The sequence below is a fragment of the Scomber scombrus genome, chromosome 6 (assembly GCF_963691925.1).
Source record: "Scomber scombrus chromosome 6, fScoSco1.1, whole genome shotgun sequence".
Taxonomy (NCBI): domain Eukaryota; kingdom Metazoa; phylum Chordata; class Actinopteri; order Scombriformes; family Scombridae; genus Scomber; species Scomber scombrus.
Window position 1 is genome coordinate 3,204,065 of NC_084975.1, and position 24,419 is coordinate 3,228,483.

At 39.8% G+C, this 24,419-nt stretch overlaps 2 protein-coding genes across 2 annotated transcripts in view; one reads left to right on the forward strand and one right to left on the reverse strand.

Annotated features, from left to right (window-relative positions):
- Positions 1-14,610, reverse strand: part of spg11 (SPG11 vesicle trafficking associated, spatacsin) — a gene marked incomplete at its 3' end in the record, with an annotated part of 39,728 nt that extends 25,118 nt beyond the window's left edge. Inside the window, 10 exon segments of the mRNA XM_062420731.1 lie at positions 1,811-1,986; positions 2,579-2,734; positions 3,321-3,450; positions 4,271-4,416; positions 5,424-5,800; positions 8,258-8,395; positions 9,636-9,852; positions 9,948-10,175; positions 11,537-11,724; positions 14,292-14,610. Coding sequence (XP_062276715.1) covers positions 1,811-1,986; positions 2,579-2,734; positions 3,321-3,450; positions 4,271-4,416; positions 5,424-5,800; positions 8,258-8,395; positions 9,636-9,852; positions 9,948-10,175; positions 11,537-11,724; positions 14,292-14,503 — 1,968 coding nt within the window.
- A 1,226-nt stretch (positions 14,611-15,836) lies between these two features.
- The window catches only part of ciao2a (cytosolic iron-sulfur assembly component 2A), an 11,957-nt gene continuing 3,374 nt past the window's right edge, over positions 15,837-24,419 (forward strand). The window contains exons 1-2 of the mRNA XM_062420905.1: positions 15,837-16,082; positions 19,929-20,093. Of these exons, the coding sequence (XP_062276889.1) occupies positions 15,959-16,082; positions 19,929-20,093 (289 nt within the window). The 5' untranslated portion in view covers positions 15,837-15,958. The remainder of the gene's footprint in view (positions 16,083-19,928; positions 20,094-24,419) is intronic.

Here is a 24,419-nt window from a genome sequence, read left to right on the forward strand (position 1 = left end):
CTCTCCTTCCTCTCTCTCCTATCCTTCCTCTCTCTCCTTCCTCTCTTTCCTCTCTCTCTCTCCTTTCCTTCCTCTCTCTCCTCTCGTTCCTCTCTCTCCTCTCCTTCCTCTATTCTCCTTCCTCTCTCTCCTCTCCTTCCTCTCTCTCTCTCTCCTATCCTTCCTCTCTCTCCTCTCCTTCCTCTCTCTCCTCTCCTTCATCTCTTCTCCTTACTCTCTCTCCTCTCCTTCCTCTCTCTATCCTCTCCTTCCTCTCTCTCCTCTCCTTCCTCTCTCTTCTCTCTCCTCTCCTTCCTCTATTCTCCTTCCTCTCTCTCTCTCTCCTCTCCTTCATCTCTTCTCCTTACTCTCTCTCCTATCCTTCCTCTCTCTCCTCTCCTTCCTCTCTCTCCTCTCCTTCATCTCTTCTCCTTACTCTCTCTCCTCTCCTTCCTCTCTCTATCCTCTCCTTCCTCTCTCTCCTCTCCTTCCTCTCTCTTCTCTCTCCTCTCCTTCCTCTCTCTCCTCTCCTTCCTCTCTCTCTCTCTCCTCTCCTTCCTCTATTCTCCTTCCTCTCTCTCCTCTCCTTCATCTCTTCTCCTTACTCTCTCTCCTCTCCTTCCTCTCTTTCCTTCCTCTCTCTCCTCTCCTTCCTCTCTCTCCTATCCTTCCTCTCTCTCTTCTCTCTCCTCTCCTTCCTCTCTCTCCTCTCCTTCCTCTATTCTCCTTCCTCTCTCTCCTCTCCTTCCTCTCTCTCTCTCTCCTATCCTTCCTCTCTCTCCTCTCCTTCCTCTTCTCCTCTCTCCTCTCCTATCCTTCCTCTCTCTCCTCTCCTTCCTCTATTCTCCTTCCTCTCTCTCCTCTCCTTCCTCTCTCTCTCTCTCCTATCCTTCCTCTCTCTCCTCTCCTTCCTCTTTCCTCTCTCTCTCCTTTCCTTCCTCTCTCTCCTATCCTTCCTCTCTCTCCTTCCTCTCTTTCCTCTCTCTCTCCTTTCCTTCCTCTCTCTCCTCTCCTTCCTCTCCCTCCTCTTTCTCTCTCCTCTCCTTCCTCTCTCTCCTCTCCTTCCTCTCTCTCCTTCCTCTCTTTCCTCTCTCTCTCCTTTCCTTCCTCTCTCTCCTATCCTTCCTCTCTCTCTTCTCTCTCCTCTCCTTCCTCTCTCTCCTCTCCTTCCTCTATTCTCCTTCCTCTCTCTCCTCTCCTTCCTCTCTCTCTCTCTCCTATCCTTCCTCTCTCTCCTCTCCTTCCTCTCTCTCTCCTCTCCTTCCTCTCTCTCCTCTCCTTCCTCTCTCTCCTATCCTTCCTCTCTCTCTTCTCTCTCCTCTCCCTTCCTCTCTCTCCTCTCCTTCCTCTCTTTCCTTCCTCTCTCTCCTCTCCTTCCTCTCTCTCCTCTCCTTCTTCCTCTATTCTCCTTCCTCTCTCTCTTATCCTTCCTCTCTCTCCTCTCCTTCCTCTCTCTCTTCTCTTTCCTCTCTCTCCTTTCCTTCCTCTCTCTCCTATCCTTCCTCTCTCTCCTCTCTACTCCAACCAGTCGAGGCAGATGTTTTCCCACTTCGAGTCTGGTTCTGAGGTTTCTTCCTGTTAAAAGGGAGTTTTTTTTTCTTGCCATTGTCGCTAAGTGCTGTTCATGTAGGAATGTTGGGTCTCTTTAAAATTAAAACCTGAAGAGTTTGGTTTAGAACCTGCTCTATGTGTAAAGTGCCTTGAGATGACTTTGTTGTGATTATTGGTGTGGTGCTATACAAATAAAGATTGATTGATTGATCCTTCCTGTAACCTGGTCCGAACAACAAGACAGACATTTAAATGACGTGACTAAACATCTAAACATCACCTCTGTGGACAGCAGCTCCCACTCGTCCTCCTGCGCCTCCTTCTCAGCAGGAGCAGCAGTCTCGGTGCTGGAGGTGTCGCCCCCTGCAGGCCAGGGGAATCTCTTCATGTAGCTCCTCAGTTCAGTAACGTACCGATCCAGAATGTCCACACAGCTCTGCACGCCCGCGTCTTCATCTGTGGGAATGAAAACGGGTTAAAACTGCACTCAGTGTGTGTGTGTGTGTGTGTGTGTTGTCTTACGGTGTGTGTGTTTGTGTGTGTGTGCGTGTGTGTGTGTGTGTGTGTGTGTATGTGTGTGTGTGTGCGTGTGTGTGTGCGTGTCTGTGTGTATGCATGCGTGTGTGTGTGTGTGTGTGTGTGTGTGTGTGTGTGTGTGGTCTTACGGTGTGTGTTTGTGTGTGTGTGTGTGCGTGTTGTCTTACGGTGTGTGTTTGCGTGTGTGTGTGTGTGTGTATGTATGCGTGTGTGTGTGTGTGTGTGTGTGTGTGTGCGTGTGTGTGTGTGTCTGTGTGGTTGTGTGTGTGCGTGTGTGTGTGTCTGTGTGGTTGTGTGTGTGTGTGCGTGTGTGTGTGTGTGTGTTTGTGTGTGTGTGTGTGTATGTATGCGTGTGTGTGTGTGTGGGTGTGTGTGTGTGTGTCTGTTGTGGTTGTGTGTATGTGCGTGTGTGTGTGTGTGTGTGTTTGTGTGTGTGTGTGTGTATGTATGCGTGTGTGTTTGTGTGTGTGTGTGTGTGTGTGTGTGTGTGTGTGTGTGTGCGTGGTCTTACGGTGTGTGTTTGTCAGCACACAGCGGATCTGCGTGTTAACGAAGCTCATGGTGATGTTGAGCAGCTGTTCAGAGAACTGTCGGCTCTGAGCTTCACTGTTTGAGTCTCTGACGGCTGAACACAGCAGATCCAACGCAGGACACAACTCCTGCACACCTGCAGACACACATCAGCATAATATCAGCACACACAGCTTCATGTTCAACAATATGAATATATAAAAGTCATTGTGTTAGGTTTGTATTGATAACAGGATTTGTCAAATTACTCTGATGGCATTAGTTTGTATTGATGAGACAATCCTGATGAATACTGGTGTAATTCTTTGAGTTACACCTATGGGAGGAGGTTTAGAATAGTGCTTAATATGCAGTATGAACAGCTCTAAACCTAATTTTTTAAATATATTTTTTTATTTTTTCTTATTTATTTTACTTTATTTAAATTTTCTAAACATCTCGCATGCACTGGTCTCAGTTTTTTCTCTTTTTAATTTGTTCTCTCATCATTTTTATTCCTTTTTCTTTATGTTGACACTTGTTCTGTCTTATTATCAGCTTGTAAATCAACTGTGAAGCACTTTGAACTACATTAACCTGTATGAAAGCTGCTATATAAATAAAGTTTAATTGATTGTTTGATTGATTGATTTAGTTTCATGTGATAGTGGCAGGGCGGATGATGATTATAGGAAGTGTTTAATCATTATAGGAAGTAGAGTTTATGATGTCTGTGTACATACTGTCCGTCAGGCTGAGTGTGGAGGCTACTGGCTCATCAGCTGGGCCGAACGCTGTTGAAGGGTAGAGAACATTTTCTTTACTCTTCAGGTAAAAATCCACCGTGTCCAGCTGACGGTTCTTCAGACCAGCCTGCAACATAAAAACCCAGAGTTGGTCGTCATGGTGATGCATTGCTAACACTATGTCATATAGTAACAGTTTCCTCTGTAGGTGGAGGAGATGCATGGTCATTAACCCTCCTGTTGTCCTCGAGTCAAGGAAGGAAGGGAGGAAGAAGGAAAGAAAGGAGGAAGGAAGGAAGGGAGGCAGAAGGAAAGAAAGGAGGAAGGAAGAAGGAAAGAAAGAAGGAAGAAGGAAGGTAAGGAGGAAGGAAGGAAGGAAAGAAGGAAGAAGGAAAGAAAGCAGGAAGGAAGAAGGAAAAAAAGAAGGAAGAAGGAAGGTAAGGAGGGAAGAAGGAAGGAAGACGGAAGGAAAGGAAGGGAGGAAAGAAGGAAGGGAGGGAGAAGGAAGGAAGGAGTGAGGTAGGAAAGGAGGAAGGAAGACGGAAGGAAAGGAGGGAGGAAGGAAGGGAAGAAGGAAGACGGAAGGAAAGGAGGGAGGAAGAAGGAAAGAAAGGAGGAAGGGAGGAAGAAGGAAGGAAAGGAGGACGGAAAGAAGACGGAAGGAAAGGAGGGAGGAAGGAAGGGAGGAAGGAAGTTGGAAAGAAAGGAGGGAGGAAGGAAAGGAAGAAGGAAGGAAAGAAGGACATGGGAAAGAAGGAAGGGAGGAAGGTAGGGGGGAGGAAAGAAAGAGAGGAAGGAGGGAGGGAGGGAGGGAGGAAGGACAGACGGAAGGAAGGAAGGACAGACGGAAGGAAGGAATGGAGGAAAGAAGGAACAGTCAAAACAGACGGGGTCAATTTGACCCGTGAGGGCCGACAGGAAGGTTAAAGGTCAGCGCTGTCTCCTACCTGCAGAGCGTGGATGGGGATGGAGCAGCGCCCCCAGCTGTTCAGGTGACACACTGCGTCTACTGTCGCTGCGCTGCCGAACAACATCAACCTGCTGAGTAAATCCTGCTGAGACACGGAGAACAACACCTGGAACACACCCGACTCTGGAGACACATAAAGAGCCAAGAGTCAGGAATTAAACATACAGAAGAATAAAGAGTTAATTGTATTAAATGTCCTTCCATCTCATAGCCAAGACACAGCAGAGAATATAAAGTTAATGGATATAATGAGAATTCAAACTGTCTCCTACTGAACCCCTTACATACTGTTCAGGTCAAATTTGACTTGTTTTGACATTTGACAGCAGTAAAAAAAAAAAAAAAAAACACCTCAAATGTTATTTTTCCTCTGAAATTTGATGACTTTTCATAAAGTGGCCAAAGATGCACAAAAATTTAAATATTTTAAAATGTTATATTTTCATGTCTTAGGTAAAATAGGACATGATATTGTGTGATAGGAGATGTTTAGTGGTGTAAAAGCTAAAAAAAATACACTCTCTCTGGTGTTGTCCTCGAGTCAAGGAAGGAAGGGAGGAAGAAGGAGTGAAGGACGGAAGGAAGGAAAGGAGGAAGGAAAGGAGGGAGGGAGGAAGGAAGGAAGGAAGGATGAAGGAGGGAAGAAAGGAAGGAGGGAGGAAGGGAGGAAAGGAAAGAAGGAAGGAGGGAAGGAAGGAAAGGATGGAGGAAGGAAGGGAGGAAAGGAAAGGAAAGAAGGAAGGGAAGAAGGAAAGGAAGGAAGGACAGAGGAAAGAAGGAAGGAAGGTAGGAGGGAGAAATGAAAAGAGGAAGGAAGGAAGGAAGGAAAGAAGGACAGAGAAAAAGAAGGAAGGAAGGTAGGAAAGGAAAGGAGGGAGGGAGGAAGGACAGATGGAAGGAAGGGAGGAAAAAGAGAGGATGGAAAGAAAGAGAGAAGGAGGGAGGGAGGAAGGACAGACGGAAGGAAGGAAGGGAGGAAAGAAGGAACAGTCAAAACAGGCGGGGTCAATTTGACCCGGGAGGACGACACAAAGGTTAAATTAATCTCTTTCCTCTCCTCCTCTTATAAATAAAAACATTCAGAACAGATTATGAGTGTGAGGTTAACTGCAGGTCAGAGGTCAACTTACTCTTCAGCAGCAGTGTGTGATGTAGCTCTCCGCAGCTCTGAACCGGAGCCGCCTCGCCCTCCGCCTGGTGGTAGCTCACACTCCCGGACTCCAGCTCCCATAATGCCACTGTGGTCTGTCTGTTGCCGGGCGACACGAATGTCAGCAGGGCGGAGAACTCGGAGACAGTGAGCTGAGACGGAGAGGACGATGCGGGGACGGAGAGAGCGACGGTGACACCGCCATGAGGGACTCTGCTGGGGGTCGAAGACGGAGCCTGGCGGGACTCCAGGTGGGGGAGCGAGGAAGACCAGGAGGAAGAGGAGGAAGAGGAGGAGGAGGAAGATACAGGCTGCTGGACTCGGCTGGTCATAGAAGCCAGACGAGCTTCCCAGGAGCTACAAGGAAAGAGTTCAGAGGTTTCAGATTAAAGATTAGAAATGAAAATAAATGTTAATTCACAACCTTTGGATAATTCAACCATATTTCTGTGTTTATTAGTGACATTTTTTAAACATTGCTTTATGCTCCTTTTACGCCCTTTTTAACCTTCGTGTCGTCCTCCCGGGTCAAACTGACCCCGTCTGTTTTGACTGTTCCTTCTTTCCTCCCTTCCTCCCTTCCTCCCTTCCTTCCTTCCTTCCGTCTGTCCTTCTTACCTCCCTCTTTCTCCCTTTATTTCCTTCCTCTCTCTTTCCTCCCTTCTTTCTGTCCTTCCTTCCTCCCTCCCTCCTTCTTTCCTTTCTTCCTTTCCTTCCTCTCTTCCTTCTTTTCTCCCTCCCTCCTTCTCTCTTTCTTTCCACCCCCCTAGCTTCCTTCCTCCCTTCCTCTTTTCCTTTCTCCCTCCCTCCCTCCTTCTCTCTTTCTTTCCTTCCTCTCTCTTTCCTCCCTTCCTTCTGTCCTTCCTTCCTCCCTCCCTCCTTCTTTCCTTACTTCCTTTCCTTCCTCTCTTCCTTCTTTCCTCCCTCCCTCCTTCTCTCTTTCTTTCCTCCCCCTAGCTTCCTTCCTCCCTTCCTCTTTTCCTTCCCTCCTTCTCTCTTTCTTTCCTCCCTCCTTCTTTCCTTCCTCCCTCTTTTCCTTCCTCCCTCCTTCCTCCCTCCCTCCCTTCCTTCCTTCCTCCCTCTTTTCCTTCCTTCTTCCTCCCTTCCATCCTTCCTTCCTTGACTCGAGGACAACAGAAGGGTTAATGTGAAGTACTTTGAGCTGCATTTCTTGTATTAAAATATGCTTTACAAATACTTATTATTCTGCCACCTAAAGTTAAAAATGCATCTTTTTTTGGTTTGTTTGTTTCAGTCGTACATAAACACTCAGCCGACACATTTTCACACCTGAAAATGTAATTTTTCTGGGAGAAATCGGAGCATTTACTTTATAAACTAAGCTGTGTCTATGTTGTGGTTTTCTGTGATGACTCTACATGACGACGATCCAGCTGATCACAAAGCACAGCTGCCGTCATTATCCTCACATGAGATTTGAATGACTGCAGCAGTGGGAGAGTAATGTAAGTGAGCCATGATGATCAAATTGCTGTTTATGCTCGTTCGGTCAGACAACAGAGGGAAAAAAAAAATTTATTATGAGGTTGATCCAGCTGAGACTCAACAGGGGAACCAGACTGTCTGCCCCGATGCTCAGGGAAGTGTCAGCTGTGATGAACAGTGTTGTTGTTTGACACAAAGGAGAAGGAACAAAGGAGAAGGGACGTGATGCTTTTTTCCTGTTGTTGAGGTTTAACTATGCAAACCTGAGAATTAACAGCATTTTCTAAGCAGCAAGTGAACATTTATACCATCTTAGCTTCATATTTACTATAATAGTCCCAAAAATATGCTTTTAACCCTCCTGTTGTCCTCGAGTCAAGGAAGGAAGGGAGGAAGAAGGAAGGAAGGGAGGGAGGAAGGAAGGGAGGGTAGAAGGAAGAAGGAAGGAAAGGGAGTAAGGAAGAAGGAAGGAAGGGAGGGAGGAAGGAAGGAAGGAAGGAAGAAAAGGAGGGAGGAAAGGAAAGAAGGAAGGGAGGAAGAAGGAAGGAAGGATGGAAGGGAGGAAGAAGGAAGAAAGGATGGAAGGGAGGAAGAAGGAAGAAGGAAGGAAAGGGAGTAAGGAAGAAGGAAGGAAGGGAGGGTAAAAGAAGGAAGGAAGGAAAGGGAGTAAGGAAAAAGGAAGGAAAGGAGGGAGGAAGGAAGGAAAGGAGGAAGGGAGGAAGAAGGAAGGAAATGAGGGAGGAAGGAAGGAAGGAAGGAAGGACAGGAGGGAGGAAGGAAGGGAGGAAAGGAAAGAAGGAAGGACAGGAGGGAGGAAGGAAGGAAGGAAGGAAGGAAGGAAGGACAGGAGGGAGGAAGGAAGGGAGGAAAGGAAAGAAGGAAGGGAGGAAGGAAAGGAAGGAATGAAGGACGGAGGAAAGAAGGAAGGTAGGAGGGAGGGAGGGAGGAAAGAAGGAGTGAAAGGAGGAAGGAAGGGATGAAGATGGAAGGAAGGGAGGGAAGATGGAAGGAAAGGACGAAGGACAGATGGAAGGAAGGAAGGGAGGAAAGAAGGAACAGTCAAAACAGACGGGGTCAATTTGACCCGGGAGGACGACACGAAGGTTAAAGGACAGATCCACAATTCACTTTTAATTTAAGTGATGGAAAACAAAGTTCACAGTTCTTGTTCTGTGCAAAAATGTATTTTTAAAAAAGGCTCGTGAGAATTATTTTAAGATATAGACTTAAAAAATGTGAATCTATCCTTCAGGTATCATCGTCTTCATCAACAAATCTAAACACCAATCTGCTGCTGGCAGCTATCTCAGATGTCTCATAATTGATAATCAATAAAAGTAATGTCTCTGTGGTGCTCGGTAGTTTTACCGATCAGTGCTGAAGGTTGATCCGAGGGCGGCGAGGCAGCAGTTGGAGCTCAGCAGGCTGTCCTCATCTCTCGGGTTCTGGGGTCGGAGGGGAAGCCGAGCAGGAGGCGCAGCGCACAGCAGGTGGTCTGGATAAATCCTGGAGGACAGAAACACCAATCTGATGATCTGAAGCTTGTTGTGTTTGGTGTCAGTAAAGTCGCTCTCTACGAAGGAGTATTAGAGGACCATGTATGTCAAAATAAATAAATAAATGTATAAATAATAATACTGACCTGGAGGAGGGAGGGGGCAATATTTCAAGAAAAAAATTGGAGAAAAAAAAAAAGGTTGACTATTTTCCAACATTATAAAGTCGCAAATTTACGAGAAAAAAAATTGGATATTGTCCGACGTTATAAAGTTGCACGTTTACGCGGAAAAAAATCGGATATTCTCTGACGTTATAGAGTCACAAATTTACGAGGAAAAACTATTCAGATATTGTCCGACGTTATAAAGTCACAAATTTACAAGAAAAAAAGTTTGATATTCTCCGACATTATAAAGTCGCAGATTTACAAGAAAAAAAAAATCTGATATTCTCCGACATTATAAAGTTGCAAATTACGAGAAAAAAGTTGAATATTCTCCAACATTATAAAGTCGCAAATTTACGAGAAAAAAAGTTGAATATTCTCCAAAATTAAAAAGTAGCAAATTTACAAGAAAAAAAGTCGACTATTTTCCGACATTCTAAAGTCACAAATTTATGAGAAAAAAAGTCAAAAATTCTCCAAAATTCAAAAGTCGTAAATTTATGAGAAAAAAAAACAGATTTTCTCCGATATAATAAAGTTGCACATTTTTTGAGAATAAAAGTCGAATATTCTCCAAAATTATAAAGTCGCAAATTTCCGAGAAAAAAAGTTGAATATTCTCCAAAATTAAAAAGTCGCAAATTTACGAGAAAAAAAGTTGAATATTCTCCAAAATAAAAAAGTCGCAAATTTACGAGAAAAAAGTTGAATATTTTCCGACATTATAAAGTCGCAGATTTGCGAGGAAAATACTTGAAAAAAGTTTTTTTTATTCTGCCAAGCAGTCACATAGCCTCACTTTGCAACACTGGAAACGTTGCTTATCGTGCGTTATGCTGCCGTTTCAGTTGGGTTTAGCAATAACGATAATATAGATTGATTGTGTAGCCAATTGACACCCATACTTACTTAGGTTATAAAATAAAAACACTGAGGGTCGGCTGCTTGAACAGGACGGCGGCACATTTATTACTCTTCAATTTTCTGACCACACGTCAATCGCTGCCCCAACTCTAACCCACATACACTCACTCCTGTTCTACTCCTGTAAGGTTTCTGCTCATTTTCCTGATACAGTACCTGAAGTAGTGGTTGAGGTCGACGGCGATGGCGTCGTGAGACTGAGTGACAGCTACAGCTGTACTGAGATCAGCTGACACCTGGAGGAAACAGAAGGAGGAAGAGGAGGAGAAGGAAGGTGAAGAGGAGACAAACTCCTCCTCTATCAGGTCAGAGCTCAGGTAGGCAGGAAGATCGACGGTGGCAAGAAGACTTCCATCAGTGATGTTATACACAGCTGGAGGTTAAAGTTAAAGAAACACTGATGGGATAGTTTACAGAGAGGATGGATTAGATAGATAGATATATTCAGCCTTAGTGAGTTGAGGATACAGATGAGTCCAGTGGAGCTGAGGGTGAACAGTGTTTCTCTGCACACACAGTGATGCACCGCTCTGTGTGTGTCTCTGTTTATCAGCTGGATGTTGCAGCAGGTAAACGTCTGCAGCTCTTCCTCCGTCTGCTGCCACTGAACCTGCAGCAGCCAGCCTCCGTTCAGCAGCACGCAGCACCGACCGGCCGAGAACGACAACACGCTCACCGACCGCAGCTCACACACGCCTGGAAGTAAAGAGTCGGACATTATGATAAACGGTCACTGAGCACTTTATTAGGAACTTCTGTGTAATCATATACGACAGCTCTGCTATGAATTCTACTTTATGTTTATTATTATTATACCCTAATATGTTGCCCTCTTTAACCCTCCTGTTGTTCTCGAGTCAAGGAAGGAAGGGAGGAAGAAGGAAGGAAGGACGGATGGAAGGGAGGAAGAAGGAAGGAAAGGAGGAAGGAAGGAAGGAAGGAAGGGAGGAAGAAGGAAGGAAAGGAGGAAGAAGGAAGGCCGGATGGAAGGGAGGGAGGAAGAAGGAAGGAAAGGAGGAAGGATGGAAGGAAGGAAGGAAGGAAGGAAGGAAGGAAGGAAGGAAGGAAGGAAGGAAGGGAAGAAGAAGGAAGGAAAGGAGGGAGGAAAGAAGGAAGGGAGGAAGAAGGAAGGAAAGGAGGAAGAAGGAAGGCCGGATGGAAGGGAGGGAGGAAGAAGGAAGGAAAGGAGGAAGGATGGAAGGAAGGAAGGAAGGAAGCGAGGAAAGAAGGAACAGTCAAAACAGACTGGGTCAATTTGACCCAGGAGGACGACACAAAGGTTAAATATGTTAATGGTGTTGGACACTATATTAGAAACACCTTTCTATATAATGCACTTTATTACACCTGCACCACTTTCTACAACCTCAGTAATAAACTTTAAATAGAATTATAACCTTTCTGACAATGAAAAAATAAATAAATAAGAAAATGCACAAGCTTTGTTAACCCTTACTAATAGTGTTTAGGGTCAAATTTGACCAATGTTTACATTTCAAAGCTGTAAAAACAACATATACACATTTCTATCAGCCAGACTTTTCCTAATGTGACCCACAGTATACAAACATTTAAATAAAATGCTTATTTTTTTGAATTTTTGTGCAGCTGATACATATTTTTATATTTGCAAATGTAGCAGTTCAACATTAAGACATATTATATTCATCATATTCTATTAACGTATTTTTTTCCATAAGATTAATCAAACAGAATAATTAACTAAACATGTATTAATGACTGATCGGGGTATTTATGAATGTGTAGAGACTTACTTTGATTGCACAGGTGTTTAAATGCATGTGCAGTGAGTTTATATGCATTAATACTATATATATATATATATATATATATATATATATATATATATAAGCACATCATTAATAGTTAAAGCTGTGTCTGGTACATGTGACTGTGATTATGAAGCATCTCGTCTGTTTCAGTGTCCTTAATTTCACTTTCCTACAATAGCAGACCTTCATGTTTGGACTAGAGTCTGATCCTGTGGTGGTGAACTGCATGCTGGGTATTTATGGTGACCTGGTTGTGGTACTCACTTTGGTCCTTCTCTCTGACAGCCTGCAGCAGCCGGTCTGCAGGACATTCATAGACGCAGAGCGGAGTAATGGAGGCCGGTGGTTCTGTTTCCACCTCCAGCAGCTTCAGGTCACACTGAGATCCGACAGCCAGGAGTCCGATGCTGCTGACGCCTCCACTGTGCACGCTCACCTCCTCCCAGCAGAAGCTAGGAATAAAACATAAAGTTAGAAACAGAGCTGCAACTGTGTCACATAGGTCTGGGCGATATATTGAAATTATATCAATATCGTGATATGAGACTAGATATCGTCTTAGATTTTGGATATCGTAATATCTGAGTCGTCTTTTCCTGGTTTTAAAGCTGCATTACAGTAAAATATATGATTTTCTGATCTTACCAGACTGTTGTAGCTGTTCTATTATTTACCTTTTACCCACTTAGTCATTATATCCACATTACTGATGATCATACATCAACAATTTCATAGTGTAAATATTTTGTGACAGCATCAACAGCCATCTCTACAATATTATCGCAATATCGATATCGAAGTATTTGCTCTAAAATATTTTGATATTGGATTTTGTCCATATCGCCCAGCCCTAGTGTCAAATGTCTTCTTTTGTCCATCCTGACAGTCCACAACACAAAGATATTCAGTTCCCTGTCATAGAAGACTAAAGAAACCACAAAATATTCACATTTGAGAAGCTGCAACCAGAGAGTGTGTAATTTTTTTTACAGAAAGAAGAGACTCCAAATGATAATTGATTAATTTAATAGTTGGCAACTAATGGCTTAAATGACTAATTGTTGCAGGTTTAGTTAGTAAGTTGTGTTCATTGCCTTAATAAAGTTACTGAAGCATCAGTGTTAGAGCAGCATGTTACTGTTGTTATGTGACATGTGAAATAAATAATTTAATTGTATAACAGTAGAGTTTGAATGCAACGTACAATCTAAATACTTCTATTTAAGGAAGATCAGGAAGCATGTTATTTACCTCCTAACATATAATAACAGTATATTCTACTACAGTAAAGTACAAGTACCTCAAACTGTACTACAGTAAAGTACAAGTACCTCAAACTGTACTACAGTAAAGTACAAGTACCTCAAACTGTACTACAGTAAAGTACAAGTACCTCAAACTGTACTACAGTAAAGTACAAGTACCTCAAACTGTACTAGAGTAAAGTACTAGTACAGTAAAGAAAAAGTACTACAATAAAGTACAAGTACCTCAAACTGTACTACAGTAAATCACAAGTACCTCAGATTGTACTACAGTAAAGTACAAGTACCTCAAACTGTATTACAATAAAGTAAAAGTACCTCACATTTTACTACATTAAAGTACAAGTACCTCAAACTCTACTACGGTAAAGTACAAGTACCTCAAACTTTACTACAGTAAAGTACAAGTACCTCAAACTGTACTACAGTAAAGTACAAGTACCTCAAACTGTACTACAGTAAAGTACAAGTACCTCAAACTGTACTATAGTAAAGTACAAGTACAGTAAAGAAAAAGTACTACAATAAAGTACAAGTACCTCAAACTGTACTACAGTAAATCACAAGTACCTCAGATTGTACTACAGTAAAGTACAAGTACCTCAAACTGTATTACAATAAAGTACAAGTACCTCAAACTGTACTACAGTAAAGTACAAGTACCTCAAACTGTACTACAGTAAAGTACAAGTACCTCAATCTGTACTACAGTAAAGTACAAGTACATCAGACTGTACTACAGTAAAGTACAAGTACCTCAAACTGTACTACAATAAATACAAGTACCTCAAATTGTACTACAATAAAGTACAAGTACCTCAAACTGTCCTACAGTAAAGTACAAGTACCTCAAACTATATTACAGTAAAGTAAAAGTACCTCAGATTGTACTACAGTAAAGTACAAGTACCTCAAACTCTACTACGGTAAAGTACAAGTACCTCAAACTGTATTACAATAAAGTAAAAGTACCTCAGATTGTACTACAGTAAAGTACAAGTACCTCAAACTGTATTACAATAAAGTAAAAGTACCTCAAACTATACTACAGTAAAGTAAAAGTACCTCAAACTGTACTACAGTAAAGTACAAGCACCTCAAACTGTACTGCAGTAAAGTACAAGTACCTCAAACTGTACTACAATAAAGTACAAGTACCTCAAACTGTACTACAGTAAAGTACAAGTACCTCAAATTGTACTACAGTAAAGTACAAGTACCTCAAACTGTACTACAATAAAGCACAAGTACCTCAAACTGTACTACAGTAAAGTACAAGTACCTCAAACTGTACTACAGTAAAGTACAAGCACCTCAAACTGTACTGCAGTAAAGTACAAGTACCTCAAACTGTACTACAATAAAGTACAAGTACCTCAAACTGTACTACAGTAAAGTACAAGTACCTCAAATTGTACTACAGTAAAGTACAAGTACCTCAAACTGTACTACAATAAAGCACAAGTACCTCAAACTGTACTACAGTAAAGTACAAGTACCTCAAACTGTACTACAGTAAAGTACAAGTACCTCAAACTGTACTACAGTAAAGTACAAGTACCTAAATATTATACTTCAGCTGTACACTTGAGTAAATGTACTTATTTACCTCCCTAACATATAAAAAACAGTATATTCTAACAGGAAGCATGTTATTAACTTCCCTAATAACAGGAAGCATGTTATTAACCTCCCTAATAACAGGAAGCATGTTATTAACTTCCCGGAAGCATGTGTCAGACATCCAGACTCACTCCCGGTATGATCCCTCTACTGTAGCCGGAGGAGCGTCTCTGTCTGCCGGGTCCCAGACCAGCAGCGACCCCTGGACATCAAGACATCCGAGCAAAGAGCCTCCAGGAGCCCGTTCAGCTCTCTGGATGTCCGCTACCTCTCCACACTGCTGGTTCTCCGGGATCACACACACCTCGATGGACATCTTCTCCAGCTGCTGAGCGTCTAACATCCTCACACACACACACACACTCTGCAGGATCAGCTGGTAGTTAGAGACACATGTTTATAATAAAGAAAAAGTGTCTAGAAAGAGATAATAGCTGAGAATATGGGAGATGTTCCTGTCATGTAAACAGCAGCTGGGTCACATGTTCTATTTTCTGCTGTCAGCTGATCGATCCTGACCAATAGGAACGCGCCTTAAATAACACAGGCAGCTTAATCGAGTGATGATGAAGATTTACTGATGCTCTTTTTTTTTTTGTTAAGATATTATAAATGTAGATAATTTGAAATGTTGTGTTTGGCTTCCATGATTATCCTAAAAAGGAAGAAAAATGTTATTTCTTAATAAATTTTATTTTATTTCTGGCAAAGTTTTATATCCATAAGAGTAAATTTAATAAGAAAGAACCTTGTTTTGTTGTTTTTCAGAAAGAAATTGAGCATTATTTTAAGTTACTTGATAATTTGACTAATCAAAAGGCTATTAAAACGCTAAATATCTGTACCCATTATAACATTTTTATTTAATGTAACTACCCCTGGCTCATCTGTTATCTGATGTCTTTCTTGGACATTTTTTTTTTTAAATAAATGTAGATAAATACATAAAGAATAACATTAAACTAAAAAGTAAACAAAAAAAAGGGATAAAAATGAAGATTGAAGAATGTCATTTTTATCTATAATATCTACAACCAGCTCTTTTAAAGCACTTTAAATGTAATCTTTACTTTGCACGTTATGCCTTTTTAATGACTTTAAAGCAAATAATTATTTTATGCTGCAAACTTATATTTAATGTTGTATTCCAGTCTATTATTTATTTATTTTTCTGTACTTTGTTTATATTATTTATTATTATTGGGTTTTTTTTTTTTTTTTTTTTTAATTGTTTGTTTTCATGTTCACATGTTTTTACTATTATTGGTTTTTTTTTAATTGTTTGAAAAAAATGTTTTTACGTTTCAAATTCTTACTGTTAAATGTTTGTTTTTATGTAAAGCACATTGAGTTGCCCCTCGGTATGAAATGCACTATATAAATAAAACTGCCTTGAATTATAATAATGTTAAAACTACATTATTGTGTTTTATAAACCATTTGTTACATTTGTATATAATAGCAGACATATTTATTTATACACCTGCACACTTTGCTAAGTAAACAGATGCTGATATTGATCATTATAATCGATCCATCGCTTCATCTGTGGATCAATCATCTGTTGCTTTAGTCTGGAACCAAACTCCAGGAAGCGGAACCGGAAGCTGAACATGTGACCGTTGGTTTCCTGCTGCGATCAAATCCACTGATCTCCAAACTATCTGTCAGCTGGATCTCATGTTTACTGTGACTATAGATGATTAATCCAGTTTAATATCGATCTGTGATCTGCTCTGTGTGTCTGTGTTTACTGTCAAAGTCACACTGTCGGCTCAATGATGGCGCTTTATAAAACATGGCGATACTGTTCAGCCTGTTAGCGATCACTGTCGACAAGCTTTTACAGTTTTCTGGACTAGTGGACGCCAGGAATGAGCTGAAGACCAAGAAGATGGAGGAGAAAGCTCTGGAAGTGTATGGTGAGTGAAGCTCAGACAGGCCTGTAATGTTTATAAGAGGTGGAAGAAGTAGGCAGGTCCTTTAATTAAGTAAAAGTACTAATATAGTAGTATAAATACACTTAATGAGAAGTAAAAGTACTAATAGAGTAGTATAAATATACTCAATGAGAAGTAAAAGTACCAATATAGTAGTATAAATACACTTAATTAGAAGTAAAAGTACTAATATAGTAGTATAAATACACTCTATTAGAAGTAAAAGTACTAATATAGTAGTATAAATACACTCTATTACAAGTAAACGTACTAATATAGTAGTATAAATACACTCTATTAGAAGTAAAAGTACTAATATAGTAGTATAAATACACTTAATTAGAAGTAAAAGTACTAATATAGTAGTATAAATACACTCAATTACAAGTAAAAGTACTAATATAGTAGTATAAATACACTCTATTACAAGTAAAAGTACCAATATAGTAGTATAAATACACTCTATTAGAAGTAAAAGTACTAATATAGTAGTATAAATACACTTAATTACAAGTAAAAGTACTGCATCAAAAATCATATTTAGGTAAAAGTACTGCAGTATTATGAGTGATGTAGTATGCAGTATTACAGTAAAAGTACTGCAGTATTATGATGATGTAGTATGCAGTATTACAGTAAAAGTACTGCAGTATTATGAGTGATGTAGTATACAGTATTACAGTAAAAGTACTGCAGTATTATGAGCGATGTAGTATGCAGTATTACAGTAAAAGTACTGCAGTATTATAATGATGTAGTATGCAGTATTACAGTAAAAGTACTGCAGTATTATGATGATGTAGTATGCAGTATTACAGTAAAAGTACTGCAGTATTATGATGATGTAGTATGCAGTATTACAGTAAAAGTACTGTAGTATTATGAGTGATGTAGTATGCAGTATTACAGTAAAAGTACTGCAGTATTATGATGATGTAGTATGCAGTATTACAGTAAAAGTACTGCAGTATTATAGTGATGTAGTATGCAGTATTACAGTAAAAGTATTGCAGTATTATGAGCGATGTAGTATGCAGTATTACAGTAAAAGTACTGCAGTATTATGAGCGATGTAGTATGCAGTATTACAGTAAAAGTACTGCAGTATTATAATGATGTAGTATGCAGTATTACAGTAAAAGTACTGCAGTATTATGATGATGTAGTATGCAGTATTACAGTAAAAGTACTGCAGTATTATAGTGATGTAGTATGCAGTATTACAGTAAAAGTACTGCAGTATTATGATGATGTAGTATGCAGTATTACAGTAAAAGTACTGTAGTATTATGAGTGATGTAGTATGCAGTATTACAGTAAAAGTACTGCAGTATTATGATGATGTAGTATGCAGTATTACAGTAAAAGTACTGCAGTATTATAGTGATGTAGTATGCAGTATTACAGTAAAAGTACTGCAATATTATGATGATGTAGTATGCAGTATTACAGTAAAAGTACTGCAGTATTATGAGCGATGTAGTATGCAGTATTACAGTAAAAGTACTGTAGTATTATGAGCGATGTAGTATGCAGTATTACAGTAAAAGTACTGCAGTATTATGAGCGATGTAGTATGCAGTATTACAGTAAAAGTACTGCAGTATTATGAGTGATGTAGTATGCAGTATTACAGTAAAAGTACTGTAGTATTATGAGTGATGTAGTATGCAGTATTACAGTAAAAGTACTGCAGTATTATGATGATGTAGTATGCAGTATTACAGTAAAAGTACTGCAGTATTATGAGCGATGTAGTATACAGTATTACAGTAAAAGTACTGCAGTATTATGAGCGATGTAGTATGCAGTATTACAGTAAAAGTACTGCAGTATTATAATGATGTAGTATGCAGTATTACAGTAAAAGTACTGCAGTATTATGATGATGTAGTATGCAGTATTACAGTAAAAGTACTGCAGTATTATGATGATGTAGTATGCAGTATTACAGTAAAAGTACTGTAGTATTATGAGTGATGTAGTATGCAGTATTACAGTAAAAGTACTGCAGTATTATGATGATGTAGTATGCAGTATTACAGTAAAAGTACTGCAGTATTATAGTGATGTAGTATGCAGTATTACAGTAAAAGTACTGCAGTATTATAGCGATGTAGTATGCAGTATTACAGTAAAAGTACTGTAGTATTATGAGTGATGTAGTATGCAGTATTACAGTAAAAGTACTGCAGTATTATGAGTGATGTAGTATGCAGTATTACAGTAAAAGTACTGTAGTATTATGAGTGATGTAGTATGCAGTATTACAGTAAAAGTACTGCAGTATTATGATGATGTAGTATGCAGTATTACAGTAAAAGTACTGCAGTATTATGAGTGATGTAGTATGCAGTATTACAGTAAAAGTACTGCAGTATTATGATGATGTAGTATGCAGTATTACAGTAAAAGTACTGCAGTATTATAGTGATGTAGTATGCAGTATTACAGTAAAAGTACTGCAGTATTATGATGATGTAGTATGCAGTATTACAGTAAAAGTACTGCAGTATTATAGTGATGTAGTATGCAGTATTACAGTAAAGTACTGCAGTATTATGAGTGATGTAGTATGCAGTATTACAGTAAAAGTACTGCAGTATTATAGTGATGTAGTATGCAGTATTACAGTAAAAGTACTGCAGTATTATGAGTGATGTAGTATGCAGTATTACAGTAAAAGTACTGCAGTATTATGAGTGATGTAGTATGCAGTATAAAGATGAGAAAGGTTAAAAAGTTTAGAAATGTAATGAAAGAATAAATCATGATAAAGTCGTAGTGACAGGAACAGGAACAGGAACAGGAAGTGAAGTAAATTGGATGATTATGTGAGTGACATGAACATTTATTAGAAGCAGATTTTTAACTTAAATAGATGATTTCCTGAGTGTTAGACTCTGGTTCACAGTTAAAGTAGATGATCTTTAGAATGAGGTCGAGCTGAATGAAACATACTGGGATTAATACGTTAGTGAAGCAGAACTTAAATAGATGAGTTAGCATCAACGCCAGGGATCGGGTCGAGTATTAAACCTGGATTTTATCTTTTCTGGGGTAAAATAAAGGATTTATAAAGAGTGTTTCCTTCTCTTGTCTTCACATTATTTCCTTTTTTTTTTTGCATCCTTTGAAACAATTTTCTGACTCAACATTTGAGACAGATTATTATTAATTTAATCAATCAAACTTTATTGATATAGCTCCTTTCATTCAGGTTAATGTAGTTCAAAGTGTTTCACAGCTGATAAATAAGACAGAACAAAGTGATAACATAAAGAAAAAGGAATAAAAATGACGAGAGACCAAATTAAAAAAAAATTAAAAAATTGAGACGAGTGCACATGAGAGAAAATAAGGAAGATAAAAATGTTCAGAAAATGTAAATAAAGTAAAATAAATAAGAGAAAATTAAATAAAAATAAGGTTTAGAGCTGGTCATACTGCATATTAAACACTTTTCTAAACCTTTATATTAATTATTAATCCCTTTTATAAATGCATTAAATCATAGATGACATCATTATAAATAAAGTCAAATAAATAAGAGAAAATCAAATAAAAAATAAGGTTTAGAGCTACTACATAATGCATTTAAGCACTTTTCTAACCCTTTATATTAATTATTAGTCCCTTTTTATAAATGCATTAAGTTTAAGATGACATCATTAAAAAATTAAAACCAATTATATTAAATTATAGAAGCAAAAAAAAATAGATTTATTTATTCTGCATGTTTTTATTTGAAAGTTTTAGACACTTATTAGTCTCTACTTGCTTTCTATAACGTACGATGCATCTCGTTTCCCGCCTCCTCCCCATCAGACGTGATCCGGTCGATCCGCGACCCGGAGAAGCCCAACACGCTGGAGGAGCTCGACGTGGTGACGGAGAAATGTGTGGAGGTGCAGGAGCTCGGAGAGGAAGAGTATCTCATCATCATCAAGTTCTCTCCCACCGTTCCTCACTGCTCTCTGGCTACTCTGATCGGTGAGTTTATTATTTATTATCTTATTGCAGATGTCAGACTTACTTTAATTACAGAATAAATGTAAATATCTGTTACAGTTAAATGTTGATGATTATAAAGGAGGTTTCATCTGAAGTCAGACCTTTAAGATTTTACTCAGGAGGGTAGAATGGAAGGAAGGAAGAAAGGAGGGAAGGACTGAACGAACTAAGAAAAGAAAGAAGGAAGGGAGGGAGGACAGATGGAAGGAAGGAAGGAAAGAAAGGGAGGGAAGGAGGATGGAAGGAGGGAAGGACTGAATGAACTAAGAAAGGGAGGAAGCGAGGAAGGAAGGTAGGAAGGAAGGAAGGAAGGACTGAACGAACTAAGAAAAGAAGGAAGGGAGGGAGGGAGGGAGGGAGGGAGGACAGATGGAAGGAAGGAAGGAAAGAAAGGGAGGGAGGGAGGATGGAAGGAGGGAAGGACTGAATGAACTAAGAAAGGGAGGAAGCGAGGAAGGAAGGTAGGAAGGAAGGAAGGAAGGACTGAACGAACTAAGAAAAGAAGGAAGGGAGGAAGGAAGGAAGGAAGGAAGGAAGAAAGGAAGGAAGGAAGGACTGAACGAACTAAGAAAAGAAGGAAGGGAGGAAGGAAGGAAGGAAGGACTGAACGAACTAAGAAAAGAAGGAAGGGAGGGAGGGAGGACAGATGGAAGGAAGGAAGGAAAGAAAGGGAGGGAAGGAGGATGGAAGGAGGGAAGGACTGAATGAACTAAGAAAGGGAGGAAGCGAGGAAGGAAGGTAGGAAGGAAGGAAGGAAGGACTGAACGAACTAAGAAAAGAAGGAAGGGAGGGAGGGAGGGAGGGAGGACAGATGGAAGGAAGGAAGGAAAGAAAGGGAGGGAGGGAGGATGGAAGGAGGGAAGGACTGAATGAACTAAGAAAGGGAGGAAGCGAGGAAGGAAGGTAGGAAGGAAGGAAGGAAGGACTGAACGAACTAAGAAAAGAAGGAAGGGAGGAAGGAAGGAAGGAAGGAAGGAAGAAAGGAAGGAAGGAAGGACTGAACGAACTAAGAAAAGAAGGAAGGGAGGAAGGAAGGAAGGAAGGACTGAACGAACTAAGAAAAGAAGGAAGGGAGGAAGGGAGGAAGGAAAAAAGGAAGGAAGGAAGGACTGAACTAACTAAGAAAAGAAAGAAGGAAGAGGGGGAGGAAGGAATGAAGGAAGGACAGAAGAAAAGAAAGAAAGAAAAGAAGGAAGGACAGAAGGGAGGAAGGAAGGAAGGAGGGAAGGACTGAATGAATGAAGAAAAGAAAGAAGGAAGGTAGGAAAGAAGGAATGACAGAAGGAAGAAAGGAACGAAGGGAGGGAGGACAGATGGCAAGAAGGAACGTAGGAAGGAAGGATGGGAGGGAGGAAGGAATGAAGGAAGGAAGGAAGGAAGAAAGGAAAGAAGGAAGGTAGGATGGGAGGAAGGAAGAAAAGAGGGAAGGACTGAAGGAAGGAAGGGAGGGAGGACAGATGGCAAGAAGGAACGTAGGAAGGAAGGACAGAAGGAAGGTAGGATGGGAGGAAGGAAGAAAGGAGGGAAGGACAGAAGGAAGAAAGGAAGGGAGGAAGAAAGGAAGGAAAGAAGGACAGAAGGAGGGAACATTTACACTAACAGCTGAAAACATTGGTTAGAAAATTAGAATAAAAAGTCATCAAATATAATAAGTTACATTACTTTGATGAAGTAATTAAAATAGTTACATTACTTATTACATTATAAACAGAGTAACTAGTAATCTGTAATCTATTACATTTCCATAGTAACCATAACAACCCTGCTCACAGCATCGACGAAAGAAAAAACTTGTATAAAAAACCTGTTTATCATATTTTCTCAGTCTCACTTTTTTCCTCTACGTTCAATCTCTGAATTTTGTTGAGAGTAAAATGAAGTCATTACCTTCAGTGTAATGCTTTAATGCTTTAATGCTTTAATTACATCATTTACACAAGAGACGGAGGGATCAGATCTGCAGCTAATGATATCATGTGGCCTTAAATATGTTAATAAAACAACACAACCTTTCTACTCCAACAAGCGTCTATTTAACTCTTTACTTGGCTTCTAATTATTAATATTAAAACAGCACCTAATGGACCCAGTGGCCTCACACTTCCACTCACAGTTTAGTAAATATAAAGTATAAATGAACACGTGATGGGACACATACGTTAATATTTATCTTCAGTCACATGATCACAGCCGTTTCTCTCCGCTGCTGCTCTGTGAAGATAACGACTTCATCCAGATAAACAGCTGGAGGAGATGATTCTGCAGCTTGAGCCATGAAACCACAGAGAGATGATATCGATGAACGAGGGTCAGATAATTAATAAGAGCATTTCTGTTTGTTTAAACTTTAACACCTCAGATAATTGTAAAACTTGATATATTCTATTTAATTTTCACTGTTTCTATCGTATGCTTCCACTTCATCATCATTTTCTTCCACTAATTCTAATTAAATTGCGCCTTCTCACATTTCACTGACAACTTTTCTACCTTAGTCAAGTGTTAAGATATTTTTCTAAGATTTTCTGCATTTAAATTCAGTTTTTTATGAACAAATGAAAAAAACAGGTGGATGAAAACGCACCGAAAATAATAAAACGGTCACATTTTTTTTAATTTTCAGTGTTTCTTTCATATGTTTCCAGTTCATCATCATTTTTTCCCTCTAATTCTGATTAAATTGTATTTTTTCACACTTTACTTTTATCAATACGCCAACTTCTTCTATCTCAGTCAAGTGTAAAAACTAAATATTCTTAAATTTTCTTGACAAATGTTGACAAATAATTAAAATCCTACTGTAATAGTTTGGTAACGCAGCCTCCGGAGCTGGAAAGAGCTTCCTGAAGCCGACCAATCAGAACAGAGTTAGCTTCTTAAAGAGACAGGAGCTAAAAACGGCCTGTTAACAGACAGAGGCTGAACTGAGGAGCTGCATAAAGCGCCAGTAGAAGATAAATAAGGAGTTTTTAACTATAAATAATGCAGATATATTCCATTAGAGCCCTGGAATAAATATAAATATAGACGTGTTAATGTGTAGAATTTGTCCTCTTGTTTAATCACAGAGTGTTTTCAGTTTAAATCTCCTCCTAATGAATGAATCGACTCATTATACCAAACATCAGCCAGTCTAGACTCCTATTTGGTTTTCTTATGTTACCTTTTTTAGACTTTTTGGCAAACAACATGACATTAACCCTCCTGTTTTCCTCGAGTCAAGGAGGGAAGGGAGGGAAGAAGGAAGGAAAGAAAGATGGAAGGAAGGAAGGAAAGATGGAAGGATGGAAGGAAGGAAAGATGGAAGGAAGGAAAGATGGAAGGAAGGAAGGAAAGATGGAAGAATGGAAGGAAGGAAAGATGGAAGAATGGAAGGAAGGAAGGAAGGTAGGAAGGGAAGATGGAAGGAAGGAACGAGGGAGGGAAGGAAGGAAGGAAGGAAGGAAGGAAGGGAGGAGGGAGGGAGGGAAGGAAGCAAGAAAAGGACGGAGGAATGAAGGAAGGGAAGAAGGAAGGAAGGAAGGAAGGAAGGAAGGAAGGGAAGATGGAAGGAAGGAACAAGGGAGGGAAGGAAGGAAGAAAAGGACGGAGGACTGAAGGAAGGGAAGAAGGAAGGAAGGAAGGAAAGAAGGAAGGAAGGGAAGATGTAAGGAAAGAAGGAGGGAAGGAAAGATGGAAGGATGGAAGGAAGGAAAGATGGAAGGAAGGAAGGAAGGAAAGATGGAAGGATGGAAGGAAGGAAGGGAGGAAGGGAGGAGGGAGGGAAGGAAGGAAGGAAGAAAAGGACAGAGGAATGAATGAAGGAAGGAAGGAAGGAAGGGAAGAAAAGAAAGAAGGATGGAAGGAAGGAAGGAAGGAGGGGAGGAACGACAGACAGAAGGAAGGAAGGAAGGAAGGAAGGAAGGAAGGGAATGAAAAGAAAGAAGGAAGCTTGCTTTTAGTTTTTCCTCATTAATTTAATGCAAAGTTTACAAAAAGTTCATAAAAAGCAGAATGAATTAATCATATTTAAACCTTCCTGTGTCCTTAATGCTTTTCTATTGGATGCATAGTTTACCACCAAAGTGATTTATATATATTTTGTGTTTGTTTTTAGTTCATAAAAAAGCAGAATGAATTAATCATATTTAAACCTTCCTGTGTCCTTAATGCTTTTTCTATTGGATGCATAGTTTTACCACCAAAGTGATTTTATATATATTTTGTGTTTGTTTTTAATTTAAAGTGTCGCTGTGGCCTTTATATATTAAAGAAAAAACAACTTCATTTTCCACCCAGCTACACAGATTTACACGTTAAAGGTTT